The sequence below is a fragment of the Salmo salar genome, chromosome 14 (genome assembly GCF_965601325.2).
Source record: "Salmo salar chromosome 14, fSalSal1, whole genome shotgun sequence".
NCBI lineage: Eukaryota > Metazoa > Chordata > Actinopteri > Salmoniformes > Salmonidae > Salmo > Salmo salar.
In genome coordinates, this window is record NC_138304.1 from 88,561,860 (window position 1) to 88,581,997 (window position 20,138).

At 43.3% G+C, this 20,138-nt stretch overlaps 1 protein-coding gene across 1 annotated transcript in view; it reads right to left on the minus strand.

The window, feature by feature from the left end:
• Positions 1-2,343: 2,343 nt before the first annotated feature.
• The window catches only part of LOC123726821 (DENN domain-containing protein 3), a 34,360-nt gene continuing 16,565 nt past the window's right edge, over positions 2,344-20,138 (minus strand). Inside the window, exons 12-23 of the mRNA XM_045694871.2 lie at positions 15,448-15,603; positions 14,852-14,948; positions 14,626-14,729; positions 13,986-14,170; positions 12,277-12,804; positions 11,905-11,997; positions 10,764-11,023; positions 9,735-9,905; positions 8,567-8,696; positions 8,207-8,314; positions 2,827-2,969; positions 2,344-2,508 (exon numbers count right to left, since the gene is read on the minus strand). Of these exons, the coding sequence (XP_045550827.2) occupies positions 2,491-2,508; positions 2,827-2,969; positions 8,207-8,314; positions 8,567-8,696; positions 9,735-9,905; positions 10,764-11,023; positions 11,905-11,997; positions 12,277-12,804; positions 13,986-14,170; positions 14,626-14,729; positions 14,852-14,948; positions 15,448-15,603 (1,993 nt within the window). The 3' untranslated portion in view covers positions 2,344-2,490. The remainder of the gene's footprint in view (positions 2,509-2,826; positions 2,970-8,206; positions 8,315-8,566; positions 8,697-9,734; positions 9,906-10,763; positions 11,024-11,904; positions 11,998-12,276; positions 12,805-13,985; positions 14,171-14,625; positions 14,730-14,851; positions 14,949-15,447; positions 15,604-20,138) is intronic.

Sequence of the window (20,138 nt, forward strand, 5' to 3'; positions counted from 1 at the left end):
CTGTAATCACTGTCAAAGGCGCTTCAACAAAGCACTGAGTAAAGGGTCTGAATACTTCTGTAAATGTGATATCTCAGCTTATCAAATTTCTAAAAATGTGTTTTTGCTTTGTCATTATGGGGTATCATGTGAAGATTGATGAAGGGGGACATTTTTAGGGAAAAGTCAAGGGGTCTGAATACTTTCCGAATGCACTGTATATCTCTATATCACCATAGACACTACCCACCTCATGGTAGAGCAGGAAGCTGCTGAAGGCAGTTGGGGAGCCACAGAGCTGCTCAGGAAGGCAGATCTTGCGATGTAACATTCCGTTTTTCCACACCTCCATAATGCAGTCTCTGGCACCTGAATGATGTGGGAGGAATAACAATCACAAATCACAATTAAAACAATCATTAAGAATCCATCTGTCATCCACCTCCAAGCAGACGACACCATTCTGTATACTTCTGGCCTTTCTTTGGACACTGTTAACTAACCTCGAGTAGAGCTTCAATGCCATACAACACTCCTTCCGTGGCCTCCAACTGCTCTTAAATGCAAGTAAAACTAAATGCATGCTCTTCAACCAATCACTGCCCACACCTGCCCGCCCAACTAGCATCACTACTCTGGACGGTTCTGACTCGGTATTTGTAGTTGTCCACATATTCTGAGGTGTCTGGTTAGACTGTAAACTCTCCTTCGACTCACATTAAGCATCTCCAATCCAAAATTAAATCTAGAATCGGCTTCCTATATCGCAACAAAGCATCCTTCACTCATGCTGCCAAACATGCCCTCGAAAAACTGACTATCCTACCGATACTTGACTTCGGTGATGTCATTTACAAAATAGCCTCCAACACTCTACTCTGCAAATTGGGTGCAGTCTATCACAGTGCCATCCGTTTTGTCACCAAAGCCATATATACTACCCACCACTGCGACCTGTATGTTCTCGTTGGCTGGCCCTCGCTTCATATTCGTCGCCAAATCCACTGGCTCCAGGTCATCTATAAGTCTTTGCTAGGTAAAGCCCCGCCTTATCTAAGCTCACTGGTCTTCATAGCAGCACCCACCCGTAGCACGCGCTCCAGCAGGTATATTTCACTGGTCTCCCCCAAAGCCAATTCCTCCTTTGGCTGCCTTTCCTTCCAGTTCTCTGCTGCCAATGACTGGAACGAATTGCAAAAATCACTGAAGCTGGAGACCCATATCTCCCTCACTAACTTTAATCACCAGCTGTCAGAGCAGCTCACAGATCACTGCTCCTGTACATAGTCCATCTGTAAATAGCCCATCCAACTACCTCATCCCCATACTGTATTTATTTTTTTGCTCCTTTGCACCCCAGTATCTCTACTTGCACATTCATCTTCTGCACATCTATCACTCCAGTGTTTAATTGCTAAATTGTAATTATTTTGCCACTATGGCCTATTTATTGCCCTACCTCCCTTATCTTGCCTCATTTGCACACACTGTACATAAACTTTTTCTATTGTGTTATTGACTCTATGTCTGTTTATTCCGTGTGTAACTGTTGTTGTTTGTGTCACATTGTTTTGCTTTATCTTGGCCAGGTCGCAGTTGTAAATGAGAACTTGTTCTCAACTGGCCTACCTGGTTAAATAAAAGGTCAAATAAAAAAAATATATAAAACAATATATACAGAAGTATAGTACAGCCAGAAGTCACTTTAAGTACCCTATTTTTATGCTTGTACTTACAGCACCATAGGGTTCCATTGCAGAGCTGAATGGACTGGAGACGGTCGCAGGAGACCCGGAACTGTTTCCTGACCTGTAACGTGGACACGTCCCACACCATCACTGTACCCTCCGCACTGCAGGAGTATGCCACCTTTGGGCTGCAACAGGGAATACATGTTCAGGTAAAGATTAATGTTATTAATAACCACAGGGGAAAAAATCAGCAGGGTCGTGTTTAGTGTGGCACACAGTAGCAAAATGTTTTTTAAAACTGGAAAGAGCATTTCATATTGGACACGTTCAGATAGTCGCTCCCTGCTTCAGTCCGTTGTCCTCCTTTTGGTGCCTAATGTACACTACCCAGGCATAAAGAAAGGATGTTATACTTAAAACTATTTTACTTCGAGCTGGGACTGCTCATTGCCGCCGTTATCATGCGGTCCTAAAAAAAACATCTCTCTATGGATATGATGCCAGTAGTAGCTGTATGTTACTTCACTATATTACATTTCATTTTACAAGGACAGTGTTCATTAATCAACATTACTGTAAATGTGCCAGTTAAAGCCAGCCGGATAGTTTTCAACTGCATGTCATTGTCACCCCTCACCTGTATTTCTCGCTGCATTCCCCTAGGGACAGCCCTGTGACCTCACTGCGGTGGTCTCTCAGCTGCTTGTTACAGGACATGCTGCGGGTGCTGATTATGTAAATCACTGAATCCTGGGTGCCAATCCACACTTGCTGCCGGTCCACTCCCAGCATGCAGTTCTGGACAAAACATTTGCCCATTTCAAACCAGGTGGCCTGCCTATTTCAAACCATGGCACCAAGACATTTCAGACATAAAACACCATTTTAAAACCGTACCATTTCAAAAACATAGAAGCAGGTCCAAGCAGGTCATTTCAGTCATAACATACTGTACCCACCAGGGGTCAGCAGAATCCCTTAGTTATTTTCATCTACACGAACACTAAATATAGCCAAACGGGACCAAGAAGATGACTAAATGTGGTAAGTGAATTACTACTGCTTTTTGATAATTCTATAAATTGTCCTCCTCCCTTCAATTTGCCTACTCCTTTAAAATAGTGGTCCCATCCCCATTCCACATCCACAGCCTTACCACTCGTGAAGTTCCCACTTGGACTTGGTTCTGTTGCATGGACCAGCTGGCTGCATCAAACACCACCACCTTCCCGTCACTCAGGGCACACCACAGTTTGGGGTTCCCATCACCCTCAGAGTCAGACGACACGCCCAGCTGGCCTGAGAATGTGAACAAAAACATTGCTGAATGCAGGAACCCCTGAATCTGCATTTTCTATGCATCTATTGTCCTACAAGCATGGCAGAATATTTCTCACATGCTGAAAAAGTCTATATACAGTAGGTCTGATTCAAATACAGTAAGTAGCTCATGGCTTGACTAGTAGAGATGGTAACTACAGTGCATTTGGAAAGTATTCAAGCCCCTTGACTTTTCACACAATTTGATACGTTACAGCCTTATTCTAAAATGGATTAAATTGTCCCCCCCCCCCCCAACATACATGCAATAGCCCATAATTACAAAGCAAAAACAGTTTTTTAGAAAACGTTGCAAAAAAAAGATTCTAATTTACATAAGTATTCAGCCCCCTTACTCAGTAGTTTGTTTAAACCCTTTTGGCAGCAATTACAGCTTTGAGTATGTACCTGTATTTGGGGAGTTTCTCCCATTCTTTTCTGCAGATCCTCTTAAGCTCTGTCAGGTTGGATGGGGAGCGTCGTCTCTCCAGAGATGTTCGATCAGGTTCAAGTCCGAGCTCTGGCTGGGCCACTCAATGACATTGAGACTTGTCCCAAAGCCACTCCTGTGTTGTCTTGGCTGTGTGCTTAGGGTAGTTGTCCTGTTGGAAGGTGAACCTTCACCCCAGTCTGAGGTCCTGAGTGCTCTGGAGCAGGTTTACATCAAGGAGCTCTGTACTTTGCTCCATTCATCTTTCCCTCGATCCTGAGTAGTCTCCCAGTCCCTGCCGCTGACAAACATCCCCACAGCATGATGCTGCCACCACCATGCTTCACCATAGGGATGGTGCCAGTTTTCCTCCAGATATGACGCTTGGCATCCAGGAAAGAGTGTTAGATTTTGGTTTCATCAGACCAGAGAATCTTGTTTCTCATGGTCTGAGAATCTTTAGGTGCCTTTGGGCAAACTCCAAGCGGGCTGTCATGTTCCTTTTACTGAGGAGTGGCTTCCGTCTGGCCACTCTACCATAAAGGCCTGATTGGTGTACTGCCACAGAGATGGGAGAACCTTCCAGAAGGACAACCATCTCCACAGAGAAACTCTGGAGCTCTGTCAGAGTGACCATTGGGTTCTTTTCCACCGATTGCTCAGTTTGGCAGGGGCTGCCAGCTCTAGGAAGAGCTTCTTCCATTTATGAATGATGGAGGCCAATGTGCTCTTGAGGACCTTCAATGCTGCAGAAATGTTTTGGTACACTTCCCCTGATCTGTGCCGACACAATCCTGTCTCAGAGCTCTAAGGACAATTCCTTCAACCCCATGGCTTGGTTTTTGCTCTGACATGCACTGTCAACTGTGGGACTTTATATAGACAGGTGTGTGCCTTTCCAAATCTTGTCCAATCAATTGAATTTACCACAGGTGGACTCCAATCAAGTTGTAGAAATATGTCAAGGTTAATCAATGGAAACAGGATGCACCTGAGCTCAATTTCGAGTCTCTTATCAAAGTGTGAATACTTAAATAAGGAATGTTTTTATTTTTTGCAGAAATTTCTAAAAACTTGTTTTCGCTTTGTCATTATGGGCTATTGTGTGTAGATTGAGGGATTTTTTTAAAAATTAAATCAATTTTAGAATAAGGCTGTAACCTAACAAAATGTGAGAAAAGTCAAGGGGTCTGAATACTGACTGCACTGTATACAGTTAAGTAAAAAAATAAATAAAAAATCCCTGATGAAGGCTGAAATGCATTGAATATTCTTTATTTATAATAAATACGTATATTCTAATACATCTCTCTCACACACACACACACACACAGAGAAGAAGTGTTAACATTTAGTTACACAATGGCACACATATGGAACTTTTCAGACATCAATCCATATTATGGAATACAACCTAAATCTGTCCAGCTTCAGCCTAGCTGTTCCATTTCCTCTTACGGCCTAACATTTATTTTTCAAATCATAATAGGAAAAAGAAAAGAACTTGATGTGTCACATCCTCCCTTTCTTGGGGAGGAGTGATGAACAGAACAGGAGGGAGGGAATCTGGACTCTGTCCAAGGGTACATAAGTGACCTACATTTAGTCCCTGAGAGCTGGGACTTCAATGGTGCTCTGTGCTGACGCAGCACTATTACCAGTGCCTAGAGCGGTGCTTCTCAGACCTCTCCACCTAGACCCCCAGAAGTTTCACAACTTTGTTGTAGCCCTGAACTAGCTCCCCTGATTTACCTATTCAAGGGTTTGATGATTAGTTGAATCAGGTGTGCTAGCTCTGGAATTGTTCAAAGACATGGAACAGCTTGGGGGTCTCCGAGAAGAGGTTTGAGAACCACAGGCCTAGAGGGTCATGGCCAGGCCCCGTACCATGGCCACTACCATACCCCCTTCTAACTGGTTACAGATGGACCAATCAGGGGGAAGGCTCAGACAAACACACCACTGTCTGTGAGAGGACCAGGGGAAGGAGTAGGGAGAAGGGACACTGTGTTAAACAAAGAAGCTGCTGTTGGTTCTGTGATGTCACTAGGTTAAGACACAGGCTCCTTTACACCGAGTGCTGGGACTGAAGAGCCTTGCAGACTAGAGCATGTTTCTTATGACGTGCCCAGTCAAAACACGAACCGTACAAATGAGTCAGAAAAACAATGCTGATTCAAACGATTGATGTTAGATGTTCAAGATGTGAAATTAATACAGAAGTCAGAATCAAACATCTCATTGTGTCAGATAGTGTAATACAGGTCTGTGTAATATACAGTTCAAGTTGGAAGTTTACATACACTTAGGTTGGAGTTATTAAAACTTGTTTTTCAATCACTCCACAAATGTCTAGTTACCAAACTATAGTTTTGGCAAGTCGGTTAGGACATCTACTTTGTGCATGAGACAAGTCATTTTCCAACAATTGTTTACTGACAGATTATTTCACTTATAATTCACTGTATCACATTTCCAGTGGGTCAGAAGTTTACATACACCAAGTTGACTGTGCCTTTAAACAGCTTGGAAAATTCCAGAAAATGATGTAATGGCTTTAGAAGCTTCTGATAGGCTAATTGACATCATTTGAGTCAATTGGAGGTGTACCTGTGGATGTATTTCAAGGTCTACCGTCAAACTCCGTGCCTATTTGCTTGACATCATGAGAAAATCAAAAGAAATCAGCCAAGACCTCAGAAAAAGAATTGTAGACCTCCACAAGTCTCGTTCATCCTTGGGCGCAATTTCCAAACGCCTGAAGGTACCACGTTCATCTGTACACACAATAGTACGCAAGTATAAACACCATGGGACCATGCAGCCGTCATACCGCTCAGGAAGGAGACGCGTTCTGTTTCCTAGAGATGAACGTACTTTGGTGCGAAAAGTGCAAATCAATCCCAGAACAACAGCAAAGTACCTTGTGAAGATGCTAGAGGAAACAGGTACAAAAGTATTTATATCAACAGTAAAATGAGTCCTATATCAACATAACCTGTAAGGCCGCTCAGCAAGGAAGAAGCCACTGCTCCAAAACCGCCATAACAAAGCCAGACTACGGCTTGCAACTGCATATGGGGTCAAAGATCGTACTTTTTGGAGAAATGTCCTCTGGTCTGATGAAACAAAAATAGAACTGTTTGGCCATAATGACCATCGTTATGTTTGGAGGAAAAAAGTGGAGGCTTGCAAGCTGAAGCACACTATCCCAACAGTGAAGCATCATGTTGTGGGGGTGCTTTGCTGCAGGAGGGACTGGTGCACTTCACAAAATAGATGGCATCACGAGGCAGGAAAATTATGTGGATATATTGAAGCAACATCTCAAGACATCAGTCAGGAAGTTAAAGCTTGGTCGCAAATGGGTCATCCAAATAGACAATGACCCCAAACATACTTCCAAAGTTGTGGTAAGATCGCTTAAGGACAACAAAGTCAAGGTATTGGAAAGGCCATCACAAAGCCCTGACCTCAAATCCTATAGAAAATGTGTGGGCAGAACTGAAAAAGCGTTTGCAAGCAAGGAGGCCTCAAAGCTGACTCAGTTACACCAGCTCTGTCAGGAGGAATGGGCCAAAATGCACCCACCTTATTGTGGGAAGCTTGTGGAAGGCTACCCGAAACTAATGACCCAAGTTAAACAATTTAAAGGCAATGCTACCAAATACTAATCGAGTGTACGTAAACTTCTGAACCACTGGGAATGTGATGAAATAAATAAAAGCTGAAATAAATCATTCTCTCTACTATTATTCTGACATTTCACATTTTTAAAATAAAGTGGTGATCCTAACTGACCTAAGACAGGGAATTTTTACTAGGAAACTGAGTTTAAATGCATTTGGCTAAGGTGTATGTAAACTTCAGACTTCAACTGTAATAAACATTTGTGGTTTGAGTAGGAGGAACAATCACAGTGATTCTATTGTGACTACTATAGGAGTCTACTATCAGTAACCACTGCATGAAACTAAGGATGAAACTAAGGAACACAACAGGAAGTGGTTGGTGGTGATGCGTTGGGAAAAGCTGTGCCTCATTAATTGTTTAAGAGGCAGTAAAATAAAATAAAAACGCCTCTGGCCCCTTCTGCCAAGCCTCCTCCTGTAACCTGACACTGTCACCGTCACCGGCCAAGCAGCAGTAGGGAGTGTGACAGACCTGGGTTCAAACACCATTTAAAATAAAATACTTTAGCTGTGCTTGATTGAGCTTGCCTATTGTAATGGAACCAATTGAATAGTCACAAAAGTGCAAACCCCACCCACCTGGCAATCAAGGCAGATTAAAACAAACAAAGTAGTTGAACGATTATTAAATAGTATTTAAAACCAGGTCTTGGAGTGTGACATATGTTACCAGGACACAGACAACATGACTCAGGTGTTGTTGTCATGCAATACCTCGACTACAGAACACAGATTTGAGGTGTACTACCATGACCTGAGGAGTACTGTGTGAGGGTACGTGGTATGTCCTAGACTGGAGGAGAGTTTAGGTTGAAGTGAGGAGTACTGTGTGAGGGTACGTGGTATGTCCTAGACTGGAGGAGAGTTTAGGTTGAAGTGAGGAGTACTGTGTGAGGGTACGTGGTATGTCCTAGACTGGAGGAGAGTTTAGGTTGAATGGGAAATACCAGCAGCACCTACTTGATTTACTGAGCATCCTGTAGGGCGTTTGTAGTACTGGGAAATCATTCTACAGATATGTAGTGTTACCAGTTTGTTGAACAGGAACGGTATGGTGTCTGATGTCATGACTGACAGAGTGCCTGAGAGATTACCTGGGGTGTAGAGCAGAACATCCACCGCCTGGGGGCTAGTCAGGTCCAGAGAAGGGTTGATCTTGTGTTTCAGGGTCTCTGACGTGGTTTTAGGGACCATCAGCGGGACTGCTCAGGATGGAGAGAAAGCTCAGAGGTCAAAGTTTGAAATGAATTAAAAAAATCTCCTGAGAAACCAGACTCATGAACATGTGCTTTCTGTAAAGCTATTTATTTCAAATGATCTAAAATGTTTGGGGATTTTTTGGTATGATCTGATGTTTTTCCAGTGTCTTTTTGTCCCTGTGAAAATATCAACTTCGGGAGAGACAAGCTGCTTAAACCTAATTCATAGTTCCACAAATATCTCAGTTGCCATACCTTCCAGTTTCATTCTGTCAAAGTGTGCCAGCTTGGTTGCAGCAAAAATGGCCTTTTGTGACTGCAGACAGCCAACCACTGCATCCATCAACAGGGCGTTGGTCAGAGCCTGCTGCATATATTGGGGGTCCTGAGAGAGCGAGGTAGAGGGAGAGAGTAGGAGAGGAAGAGTGAGAGAGACAGAAAAAGAGAGAAACACAGATTTGAGATTCTCTTCATATGTATATGAATTATGATGAACGTCACACATTCTATGCATACTCCAGATGTACAAGAGTCTGTTTCCCATGACATCATGCTGACGGAAACATGAAAGAAAAGGAGGAATAGAAAGCAAAATATCTCTAGGGCCAGTAGTTTGTAACCAGACTAACTGGCTCTTACGGTAACTCCATGGCATCTGAACCATGCGTTGGGGGAGGCTAGCCTGGTGCCAGATCTGTTGGTGCGGTCTTACCAACTCCTTGTCTAATGTAGTTATTGTCATGCCACGACAGCACAAACAGATCCGGAGCTAGGCTAGCTGGAGGCAGCAGGGGATGAGGCCTTAATTAAAGAGAAAGACGGAACTTAACCCTGGGAAATGCGGTCTTTCCAGTGATAACAGAGAAGACGACAATACATGAAGAGAGATGGGCCGGGGGCCAGAAGCGGCCACGTTGTTTCATGCAGTTTAATAGTGGAAACTGAAGGCTGGAGAGTAGTGCAGACTTTGGACTGGCTGAACAATAGAGCCAAGCCCATATGAAACTCCATAGCTCCCCCTCTTACATGGAATGTCAACCACACCCACTGAGCTAGAGTCCAATCTACCAGAGAGGTTTTAGTGCTAACGTTGGCCATCTGTGCTGCTAAAGAAAAACTCCCTTTATAGTGTAGCTACATACTGGCCATACATAGTCGTATGCAGAGCGGGATAGCGAGAGAGAGAGAAGCTATGTCCCAATTCTCTCTCCTTCCACCCCAAGGGTGTCCTTGTTCACTTCCATTTACTGATTTGAAAGGAAATGTCTAGTACAGTATAAGACGTATGGTGAAATAAGGCCCATGCCTGCACCAACCCAATTCCTAGAATTGTGGGAAGTAGTGAACGAGTGCACAATTCAGGAAAAAAAATGTATATAAATTGACACGCACCCAGAGACCCAGTCACATTTTGACATACTACCTTGTGGTCGTCGGCCATCTTCCTTCCAGCCCACATCTCCTTGACCATGAGGTGCCAGAGGTCAACCTCTGACTTCAGGTTGACCTCAAACGTCTCCTTCCTCAGGGTGGTCTTGATCTTCAGAGACGGGATCCTCAGCAGTAGGAAGGGAGCAGAGGAGATTTTCACCTCCTGAGGTACAAAAGCCGACCGGTTATTCACTAGCCTGGTTATTCACCTAACACCATCTTTGACATTCATATTTGTAATATCATATTTGGTAATACTTTGTATGATGGTACACATGTATAAAGCCTTACGACATACTAACAGTGCACTGTAACACTTGCTATAAGCAATCATAACATGGATAGAGCCAGGAAAATGTCCTGTTTCTCAATGATATGACAGTACATGAAATAGTGTTTTAAAAAACAGATCTAGTTGTCTACATTAGCTGCATTGAGGAGCATAGATTACATCTATAAGCACATCAAACACATTCATTTTATTGTATAGCTTAATGCAGGGATGGGCAACTTTGATGGGGGTGGGGGCCACAAAACTTCTGAACTGCGTACCCATGCATACACCATGTTTTACAGCTCATTTCCTACAATTCTACACATTTTGCCAGAGAGAAGTGTTTGCCGTTTTTAATATGATATCTGAGAGCGACTGACTAACAAAATCAATGGGGCCACCCCAGCCAGTAATTCAACCATGATTACTAAGTTTAGCTAGCTGGCCGCTACCAATGTAAAAAACGTTAGCTGACGTGGCTAATTGAATGACTAGCAGTCATTGACAAGAGAAAAACTGGTGATGTACAACCAAATTTCTAAATGCACCTTGTGTATTCTACTATTTCAACAGTAAGCTGAGACCCCGACGGAGTCAATAAAATATATGTTTTCATTATGGAGCCGAGAGCCTTAAATGTATTCACATACTGTAGTAATTTCTACACAAATATATAGTATCATAAATAATATACAGTCTATGACATAAAGTGTAGTAGTAACGTAGATCAATTAGGTCCTAACACACCTCAATGTCTCTGAACTTGGTGACCTCCATGTACCCGGGTCGTCCTTCGGTCAGCAGGAACAGCCGTCTCTGTGTCATGGCGATCTTGCCCACGCCGTGGCTGGTCTTGACCGAAGAGGACAGCTTGAAGACACACTCATTAGCCTCCAGGTGCTCCAGGGCCGAGGCCGGCAGGGCCACTTCCTGAGCCTCGGCCTCCGTCTCCTTCCAGAAGGTGTAGAACACGCGGAAAATCTCCGGGTCCACCTGTTTCTGCTGGCCTGCAGGGGACAGTCTAGAGTTAGGGGTTTGCAACCATAGGAGCAGTTTACATTCACTGTAAACTGGGTGGGATTCAACTAGGTTTCCCATTCAAAACAATAATCAATGAGCTAGAATGGACAGGTGATAAGCTAGCAGGGTTGGGGAAGGAGTTATATTAGGAACCACATTAAACAGCCTTTTTTTGATTGGCTGGTGGAGCAAGTTCATGGTGTGTGGGTGTACTGGAGCAAGAGATTCACACAAAGCTCACTGGACGTTAGGGCCGGGACGATACCAGTATAACAATCATTTTTCCATGGCAAAATTGAAAACACGAGCAGACTAAACTCTTTAAAAACCTGCTATATGTAAAATAGTGTTCTATAGCTTGGAAAATAAATACATGAGACTCTGGATGACAACATAACGATGTTTGTTTGTTTCAAACATTAGATCTGTTTTCCTAAAGATGTTAAATCTGCTTCATGATTTGTTTCGATACTGATATCGTCCCTGGCCCTACTGGACGTGCACAGTATGACTCCTATGTAAAGTGAAATGTGAGGCACTTTAACACACTTCCATGAGGCTACTCACAGTCCAATGGACCATTTTAAGATAAGAGTCCTGTAACAGTCAATTGAACACAGAGGAGGAATGCTATTCGTCCTTCAAAACATAGAAGGAAAATATTAACTAGTCAGCCATGAATGCTATGTGAGGAGGTGTTTGAAGCGATACTAATGTTAAAAGCAAACACATCTCAGATTTAAGACCTGAAGGGATAGTTGATTAAGTAGAACACACAGGCCAAAGCAACACACACACACACACACACAAAGGTAGGAGTTGGGCACAGCACACTCTGCAAGCAGGCAGGGCATAATGCTATGCTTACCCTCCAGATTGGAATCAAGGTAAAAGATAGACTGGGAAGAAGCCTTCACCGCAGAACCACCACCATGCCAACCCAAGCTGCTCTTACAACATTCTGATCAGGTAAAGGATAAGAAATGAAGCAGATTCAATAGTCAGATGAATTAGCATGGCATTCACTCTACATGTAGTAAGGTATTAACACATCGATCACAGGGACTGGACTGATTACGGAGTATAGGCCAAGTATTATCAATTGGATTACGTTCATGATGAGTCCCATACAACAAGGGGCTACTGCAAAACTAACATAGAAGAAAACCTCCACCAAGAACGACAACCCTCTCTCATTATTTCCCTCTTTCTAAGCTTGGAGTCTGTATGACTTCCTTACCCACAGTGAGAGCCTCAAACAGCCGGTGAATGGTCCCCTGGTCTTTGACAATCCCAGACTCCTGCACGCGCCTCACAAAGTCCTCCAACTGCATGTGCTTTTTGGGGAGTTGGAACCGCTTGACACCTTGGTCGACATGGCGCGCCCGCTCCCTCTCATGGTCCCTCTTCACTCGACTAATCAGCCGTTTGATTTCAGGTCGGCGGTCAGCCAGTGCCTGTTCGCCCTCCTGTAGAGAGTCCACCAGCGCGTTGACCAGCTCGCCAGGGAAGATGTCTGTGTCTGTCTTGTAGAGGTTCTGGAAGTCTTCTAGAGCGTCCAGGCGTTTACCGGCCACGGTGTTGACGAAGCCCCTGAGGTAGTGATAGCGGGCCAGGAGAGAGGAGTCCTCGGAGGCCGCCCCGCTGATGGCCTTGCCCAGGAGGGTGATCATCTCCTGGTAGTAATTCTGGACGTAGTGGTAGGCCAGCGGAGGGGGGAACTCAGGAAGCTTGAACAATCTCACTGGCCTCTGGGGAGACTTCATACCTATGGGGTTCCATAGATAATCTTAGATAATCCATTCATACAGAGGAACCTTTAAAAGGGTCAATCAGCAATTGGAACAATAACAAAGCATTGTCCCGACCACAGCTTCGGTAAAAAGCTGAGTGATAGGGCTGGAGAAATGTTTGATCACTCTCAAGTTCATGGACAGAGCTATGATTGCAAGGATCGACCATCCACGGTATCCAAATTATACTTTTAACCATGTTGAGGCTATAGAGTGCTTGTTTACATTTCATTTGTTTACAAACATTGGAGTAAAACAAGATGGTATTTTGGGTTCTGATGGGGTACAACAGTTAAACCAATCTCATGAGGGATTTCTAAGTTCTATCAGGGGTGTTGAATCCAGTCTGAGTGGTTTGAGTAAACCATTTCACCACATCAAAACTGTGTAGAATGATAATGGTTTCTTGACAGTCCAGAAGGCTAATAAATCACTAGACCGTCAGGGAGCATTGCAAACTATTTTTATAATATATAATACATTTCCAGTGCGGCCCTCCGGACCTCGTTGAAGAACGATTGCGGCCCACGGGGCAAAATGAGTGACAAACACACACACAGCCCCTTCCCGAGTTAAATTCTTCGCCTGTCGATGGTAGTAGCAGAGAGGATGAGGCAAAACGGGAGGCTTTACTCCACAAAAATATGCCCACGAAGTGCAGAATTCTGGTGTGGAGGTCAATGATTGTAGAATTTGAACAAAAAATAAATGCAATTGCTAATTTGCTACTTGAGGCTTATCTGATCAAATACAAGTCCCGCATTGGTTAGGTTGTTACAAATACACTGATATGAAGTTGACGCACATGACATTTCGCCAACTTTGGAAAACATATCGAAGTTGTGCCTGTTGTCAGAGATAGAGGACTCATGTATATAACCCGTTTTAGCATTAAGGGCTTCCACCATTCCACCAAGTAGTCAACTGGGTGGGGATTCCTAGAAGTTGGGAGAAATCATCTAATTAATAAAATTGACAACTCTAAAATGCCCATGCTATCACAGACGCTACAATGGCACCGATACAAAGATGAGTCCTCTGTCCACCTCAACCTACCGCTGTCCACCTCAACCTACCGCTGTCCACCTCAACCTACCGCTGTCCACCTCAACCTACCGCTGTCCACCTCAACCTACCGCTGTCCACCTCAACCTACCGCTGTCCACCTGTATGTTCTTGAAGGAGGTCTGCCTGAGGGGCCCCACCAGAGACCCCCCACTCTCCCCCAGGTTGGGCAGGCTGGCCCCCAGCCTCTTGCTGAGCCGGCTCTCTGGGCTGGTGTATTTACGGGCCAACTCCTGCATGGTGGGCCGCCGCGGAGACTCTGTCATGGACCTCAGCCTGGGGAAGAGGCCAGAGGTGGAGGGTGAAGTTGCCTCTAGATGCTGATCTTGGGTCAGTTTAGCATTTCCCAACTAATGGTTAAGGTTAGGGTTGGGGGAGGGGAAGCTGATCCTAGATCTGTACCTAGGGGAAATGTCACCGGAGCGAGGACAGACGTCAGGGGAAAGGCTGTGCTTATACCGGGAAGGACTTGGGATGTGCGTTTGAAGATACAGTACTGCAGTGTTTCCCAATCCTGGTCCTGGGGACCCAATGGGGTGCACATTTTTGTTTTTGCCATATCACTAACACACCTGATTCTAAAGGGTGATGAAAAGTTGAATCAAGTGTGTTAGTGCTAGGATATTTTTTATTTTTTTTAAACCAAATTGAAATCTAATTCCATTTGCAAGGTCAAAAACTCTTACTAGTTTAAAGGTAAATATTTATGCTAAACTCATCTTCCCTCTCACCTGTAAGCTTCTGTCCGAGTACTCAGCTCCATACGTGTGAACCCGTCCATCTTCCTGTTTAGACGATCCTTTAGGAATGAGTGGAAGATGTGTGTGTCCAACACCTGCAAAGAAGACAAAATTGGATCACATTCTGGACAGAAAACATTGCCCCAAATATTGTAAGTTAGAAGTCAAACAGAGATTGACGTCTCACTGAACTGACAGACCAGGATTTGTATCATACCTTCTTGTAAAATGGCTGGTCTGCTGGCTCTCTAGACCTAAGGAACTCCTCACTGTTGAAGACTCTGTGCTCATAGTTGAGGTGATCGTGGACTTCTCTGTCGTGGTGGTTGGGGTGTGGAGTATGGGGGGGGGGTAATAATCACTAGATTAGCTTACCTGTCCTGATATTTTACAGGATATTGCTGTGATTTTGCACAGGGAATTGCAATTGTATTAGTTGTAATAAAGCAAGATTTAATAGGATAAGTAACAGTGTTAGAATGTCACTATTTTCTAAATAGTTAATTTGATAATCAAAAGGCTTTGCTTGTGAGAGAAATAGGCATCTTTGGTCCAACCCAAAATGTATGACTAGATATGCTCAATGTGAGTCTCAATTATCAAAGTAATATAATTGAAGCATGTCAATTAGGTTACAATAGTAACAATTATGTAATAATATAATATTTTAAGTCATAGTAAACGACAGTGAACAACAGTATAGATTTGATGCCTTTTGTCTCTTGCCAGGCAGTCATTGTAAATAAGAATTTCTTCTTAATTGACCTGCCCGGTAAAATAAAGGTCAAATACAATTTCATAAATGATGCTGACCTGAAGATGTTGACGATGAGTTCCAGAGTGATGTTCAGGATGTGTGTGTTGAGTTTCCTCTGCCACTGCTTCCTCTGGGCCCTCCTCTCGTTCACCTCTGTACTGGCCCCCAGGTGACACACCTCCAGGTCATAGTGCACCTGGAGACCCTCCACCCTGCACACACACACCCAGACACACCCACACTTAATGGGGAGGGGTAACAAAACATTTTCTATTCCAATGCTCGACTTGGTGAAATATTCTGAAAACATGTGGCACGCTTATCTGCATAACATCCCTTCCCTTATTCATTACAATACACATTGTAATAAACTCATCAAAAAAAGAAACATCCCTTTTTCTGGACCCTGTCTTTCAAAGATAATTTGTAAAAATCCAAATAACTCCACAGATCTTCAATGTAAAGGGTTTAAACACTGTTTCCCCATGCTTGTTCAATGAACCATAAACAATTAACATGCACCTGTGGAACGGTCGTTAACCTGTTAGGGCTAGGGGGCAGCATTTGCACGTCTGGATAATTTTTTTTTACCCGATTTAATCTGGTTACTAATCCTACCCAGTAACTAGAATATGCTTATACTTATTATATATGGATAGAAAACACTCTAAAGTTTCTAAAACTGTTTGAATGGTGTCTGTGAGTATAACAGAACTCATTTGGCAGGCAAAACCCTGAGACATTTTCTGACAGGAAGTGGATACCTGATGTGTTGTATTACCTTTAAACCTATCCCATTGAAAAGCACAGGGGCTGAGGAATATTTTGGCACTTCCTATTGCTTCCACTAGATGTCACCAGCCTTTACAAAGTGTTTTGAGTCTTCTGGAGGGAGATCTGACCGAACAAGAGCCATGGAACGATGATGTCCCATTAGACACCTGGCGCGCGAGTTCATGTTGGGTACCCTCGTTCCAATACGTTATAAAAGAGTATGCATTCGTCCACCTTGAATATTATTCATGTTCTGGTTAAAAAAGGCCCTAATGATTTATGCTATACAACGTTTGACATGTTTGAACGAACGTAAATATATTTTTTCCCCTCGTTCATGACGAGAAGTCCGGCTGGCTTAGATCATGTGCTAACAAGACGGAGATTTTTGGACATAAATGAGCTTTTTTGAACAAAACTACATTCGTTATGGACCTGTGATACCTGGAAGTGACATCTGATGAAGAGAATCAAAGGTAATGGATTATTTACATAGTATTTTCGATTTTAGATCTCCCCAACATGACGTCTAGTCTGTATCGCAACGCGTATTTTTCTGGGCACAGTGCTCAGATTATTGCAAAGTGTGATTTCCCAGTAAGGTTATTTTTAAATCTGGCAAGTTGATTGCGTTCAAGAGATGTAAATCTATAATTCTTTAAATGACAATATAATATTTTACCAATGTTTTCTAATTTTAATTATTTAATTTGTGACGCTGACTTGACTGCCGGTTATTGGAGGGAAACGATTTCCTCAACATCAATGCCATAGTAAAACGCTGTTTTTGGATATAAATATGAACTTGATAGAACTAAAAATGCATGCATTGTCTAACATAATGTCCTAGGAGTGTCATCTGATGGAGATTGTAAAAGGTTAGTGCATCATTTTAGCTGGTTTTATGGTTTTGGTGACCCTGTCTTTGACTTGACAAAACATTACACACAACTCTTGTAAATGTACTGTCCTAACATACTCTAAATTTATGCTTTCGCCGTAAAACCTTTTTGAAATCGTAAAACGTGGTTAGATTAAGGAGATGTTTATCTTTCAAAGGGTGTAAAATAGTTGTATGTTTGAAAAATTTGAATTTTGACATTTATTTGGATTCAAATTTGCCGCTCTTGAAATGCACCTGCTGTTGATGGAGTGCACCACGGGTGGCACGCTAGCGTCCCACCTAGCCCATAGAGGTTAACCTCTTGGGGCTAGGTGGGACGCTAGCGTGCCACCTGTGGTGCACTCCATCAACAGCAGGTGCATTTCAAGAGCGGCAAATTTGAATCCAAATAAATGTCAAAATTCAAATTTTTCAAAAATACAACTATGTTACACCATTTGAAAGATAAACATCTCCTTAATCTAACCACGTTTTACGATTTCAAAAAGGTTTTACGGCGAAAGCATAAATTTAGAGTATGTTAGGACAGTACATTTACAAGAGTTGTGTGTAATGTTTTGTCAAGTCAAAGACAGGGTCACCAAAACCATAAAACCAGCTAAAATGATACACTAACCTTTTACAATCTCCATCAGATGACACTCCTAGGACATTATGTTAGACAATGCATGCATTTTTAGTTCTATCAAGTTCATATTTATATACAAAAACAGCGTTTTACTATGGCATTGATGTTGAGGAAATCGTTTCCCTCCAATAACCGGCAGTCAAGTCAGCGTCACAAATTAAATAATTAAAATTAGAAAACATTGGTAAAATATTATATTGTCATTTAAAGAATTATAGATTTACATCTTTTGAACGCAATCAACTTGCCAGATTTAAAAATAACCTTACTGGGAAATCACACTTTGCAATAATCTGAGCACTGTGCCCAGAAAAATACGCGTTGCGATACAGACTAGACGTCATGTTGGGGAGATCTAAAATCGAAAATACTATGTAAATAATCCATTACCTTTGATTCTCTTCATCAGATGTCACTTCCAGGTATCACAGGTCCATAACGAATGTAGTTTTGTTCAAAACAGCTCATCATTTATGTCCAAAAATCTCCGTCTCGTTAGCACATGATGTAAGCCAGCCGGACTTCTCGTCATGAACGAGGGGAAAAAATATATTTCCGTTCGTTCAAACATGTCAAACGTTGTATAGCATAAATCATTAGGGCCTTTTTTAACCAGAACATGAATAATATTCAAGGTGGACGAATGCATAGCCTTTTATAACGTATTGGAACGAGGGTACCCAACATGAAGTAGCGCGCCAGGTGTCTAATGGGACATCACCGTTCCATGGCTCTTGTTCGGTCAGATCTCCCTCCAGAAGACTCAAAACACTTTGTAAAGGCTGGTGACATCTAGTGGAAGCAATAGGAAGTGCCAAAATATTCCTAAACCCCTGTGTTTTTCAATGGGATAGCTTTAAAGTCAATACAACACATCAGGTATCCACTTCCTGTCAGAAAATGTCTCAGGGTTTTGCCTGCCAAATGAGTTCTGTTATACTCACAGACACCATTCAAACAGTTTTGGAAACTTTAGAGTGTTTTCTATCCATATATAATAAGTATATGCATATTCTAGTTACTGGGTAGGATTAGTAACCAGATTAAATCGGGTACATTTTTTTTATCCAGACGTGCAAATGCTGCCCCCTAGACCCAACAGGTTAAGACATTAACAGCCTACAGACGGTAGGCAATTAAGGTCACAATTATGAAAACTTAGGACAATAAAGAGGCCTTCCTACTGACTCTGAAAAACACCAAAAGAAAGATGCCCAGGGTCCCTGCTCATCTGCGTGAACGTGCCTTAGGCATGCTGCAAGGAGGCATGGGGACTGCAGATGTAGCCAGGGCAATAAATTGCAATGTCCGTACTGTGAGACGCCTAAGACGGCGCTACAGGGAGACAGGACAGACAGCTGATCGTCCTCGCAGTGGCAGACCACGTATAAAAAAAAACACCTGCACAGGATCGGTACAGCCAAACATCACACCTGCGGGACAGGTACAGGATGGCAACAACAACTGCCCGAGTTACACTAGGATCGCACAATCCCTCCATCAGTGCTCAGACTGTCCGCAATGGACTGAGGGCTTGTAGGCCTGTTGTAAGGCAGGTCCTCACCAGACAACACCGGCAACAACGTCGCCTATGGGCACAAACCCACTGTCGCTGGACCAGACAGGACTGGCAAAAAGTGGTCTTCACTGACAAGTCGTGGTTTTGTCTCACCAGAGGTGATGATCGGATTCACGTTTATCGTTGAAGGAATGAGCGTTACACCGAGGCCTGTACTCTGGAGCGGGATCGATTTGGAGGGTCCGTCATGGTCTGGGGCGGTGTGTCACAGCATCATCGGACTGAGCTGGTTATCATTGCAGGCAATCTCAACGCTGTGCGTTAAAGGGGAGACATCCTCCTCCCTCATGTGGTACCCTTCCTGCAGGCTCATCCTGACATGACCCTCCTGCATGACAATGCCACCAGCCATACTGCTTGTTCTGTGCATGATTTCCTGCAAGACAGGAATGTCAGTGTTCTGCCATGGCCAGCGAAGAGCCCGGATCTCAATCCCATTGAGCACGTCTGGGACCTGTTGGATCGGAGGGTGACGGCTAGGGCCATTCCCCGCAAAAATATCTGGGAACTTGCAGGTGCCTTGGTGGAAGAGTGAGGTAACATCTCACAACAAGGACTGTCAAATTTGCAGATGCACTGCAGTTCTTAATGCAGCTGGTGGCCACACCAGATACTCACTGCTACTTTTGATTTTGACCCCCGCTTGGGTCAGGGACACATTATTCCATTTCTGTTAGTCACATGTCTGTGGAACTTGTTCAGTTTATGTCTGTTGTTGAATCTTGTTATGCTCATAAATATTTACACATGTTAAATTTGCTGAAAATAAATGCAGTTGACAGTGAGAGGACGGTTCTTTTTTTGCCGAGTTTATCTTAGGACAGCAGATTAACCGTGAGTCTTGTCCTCTAGGTAAAATTCA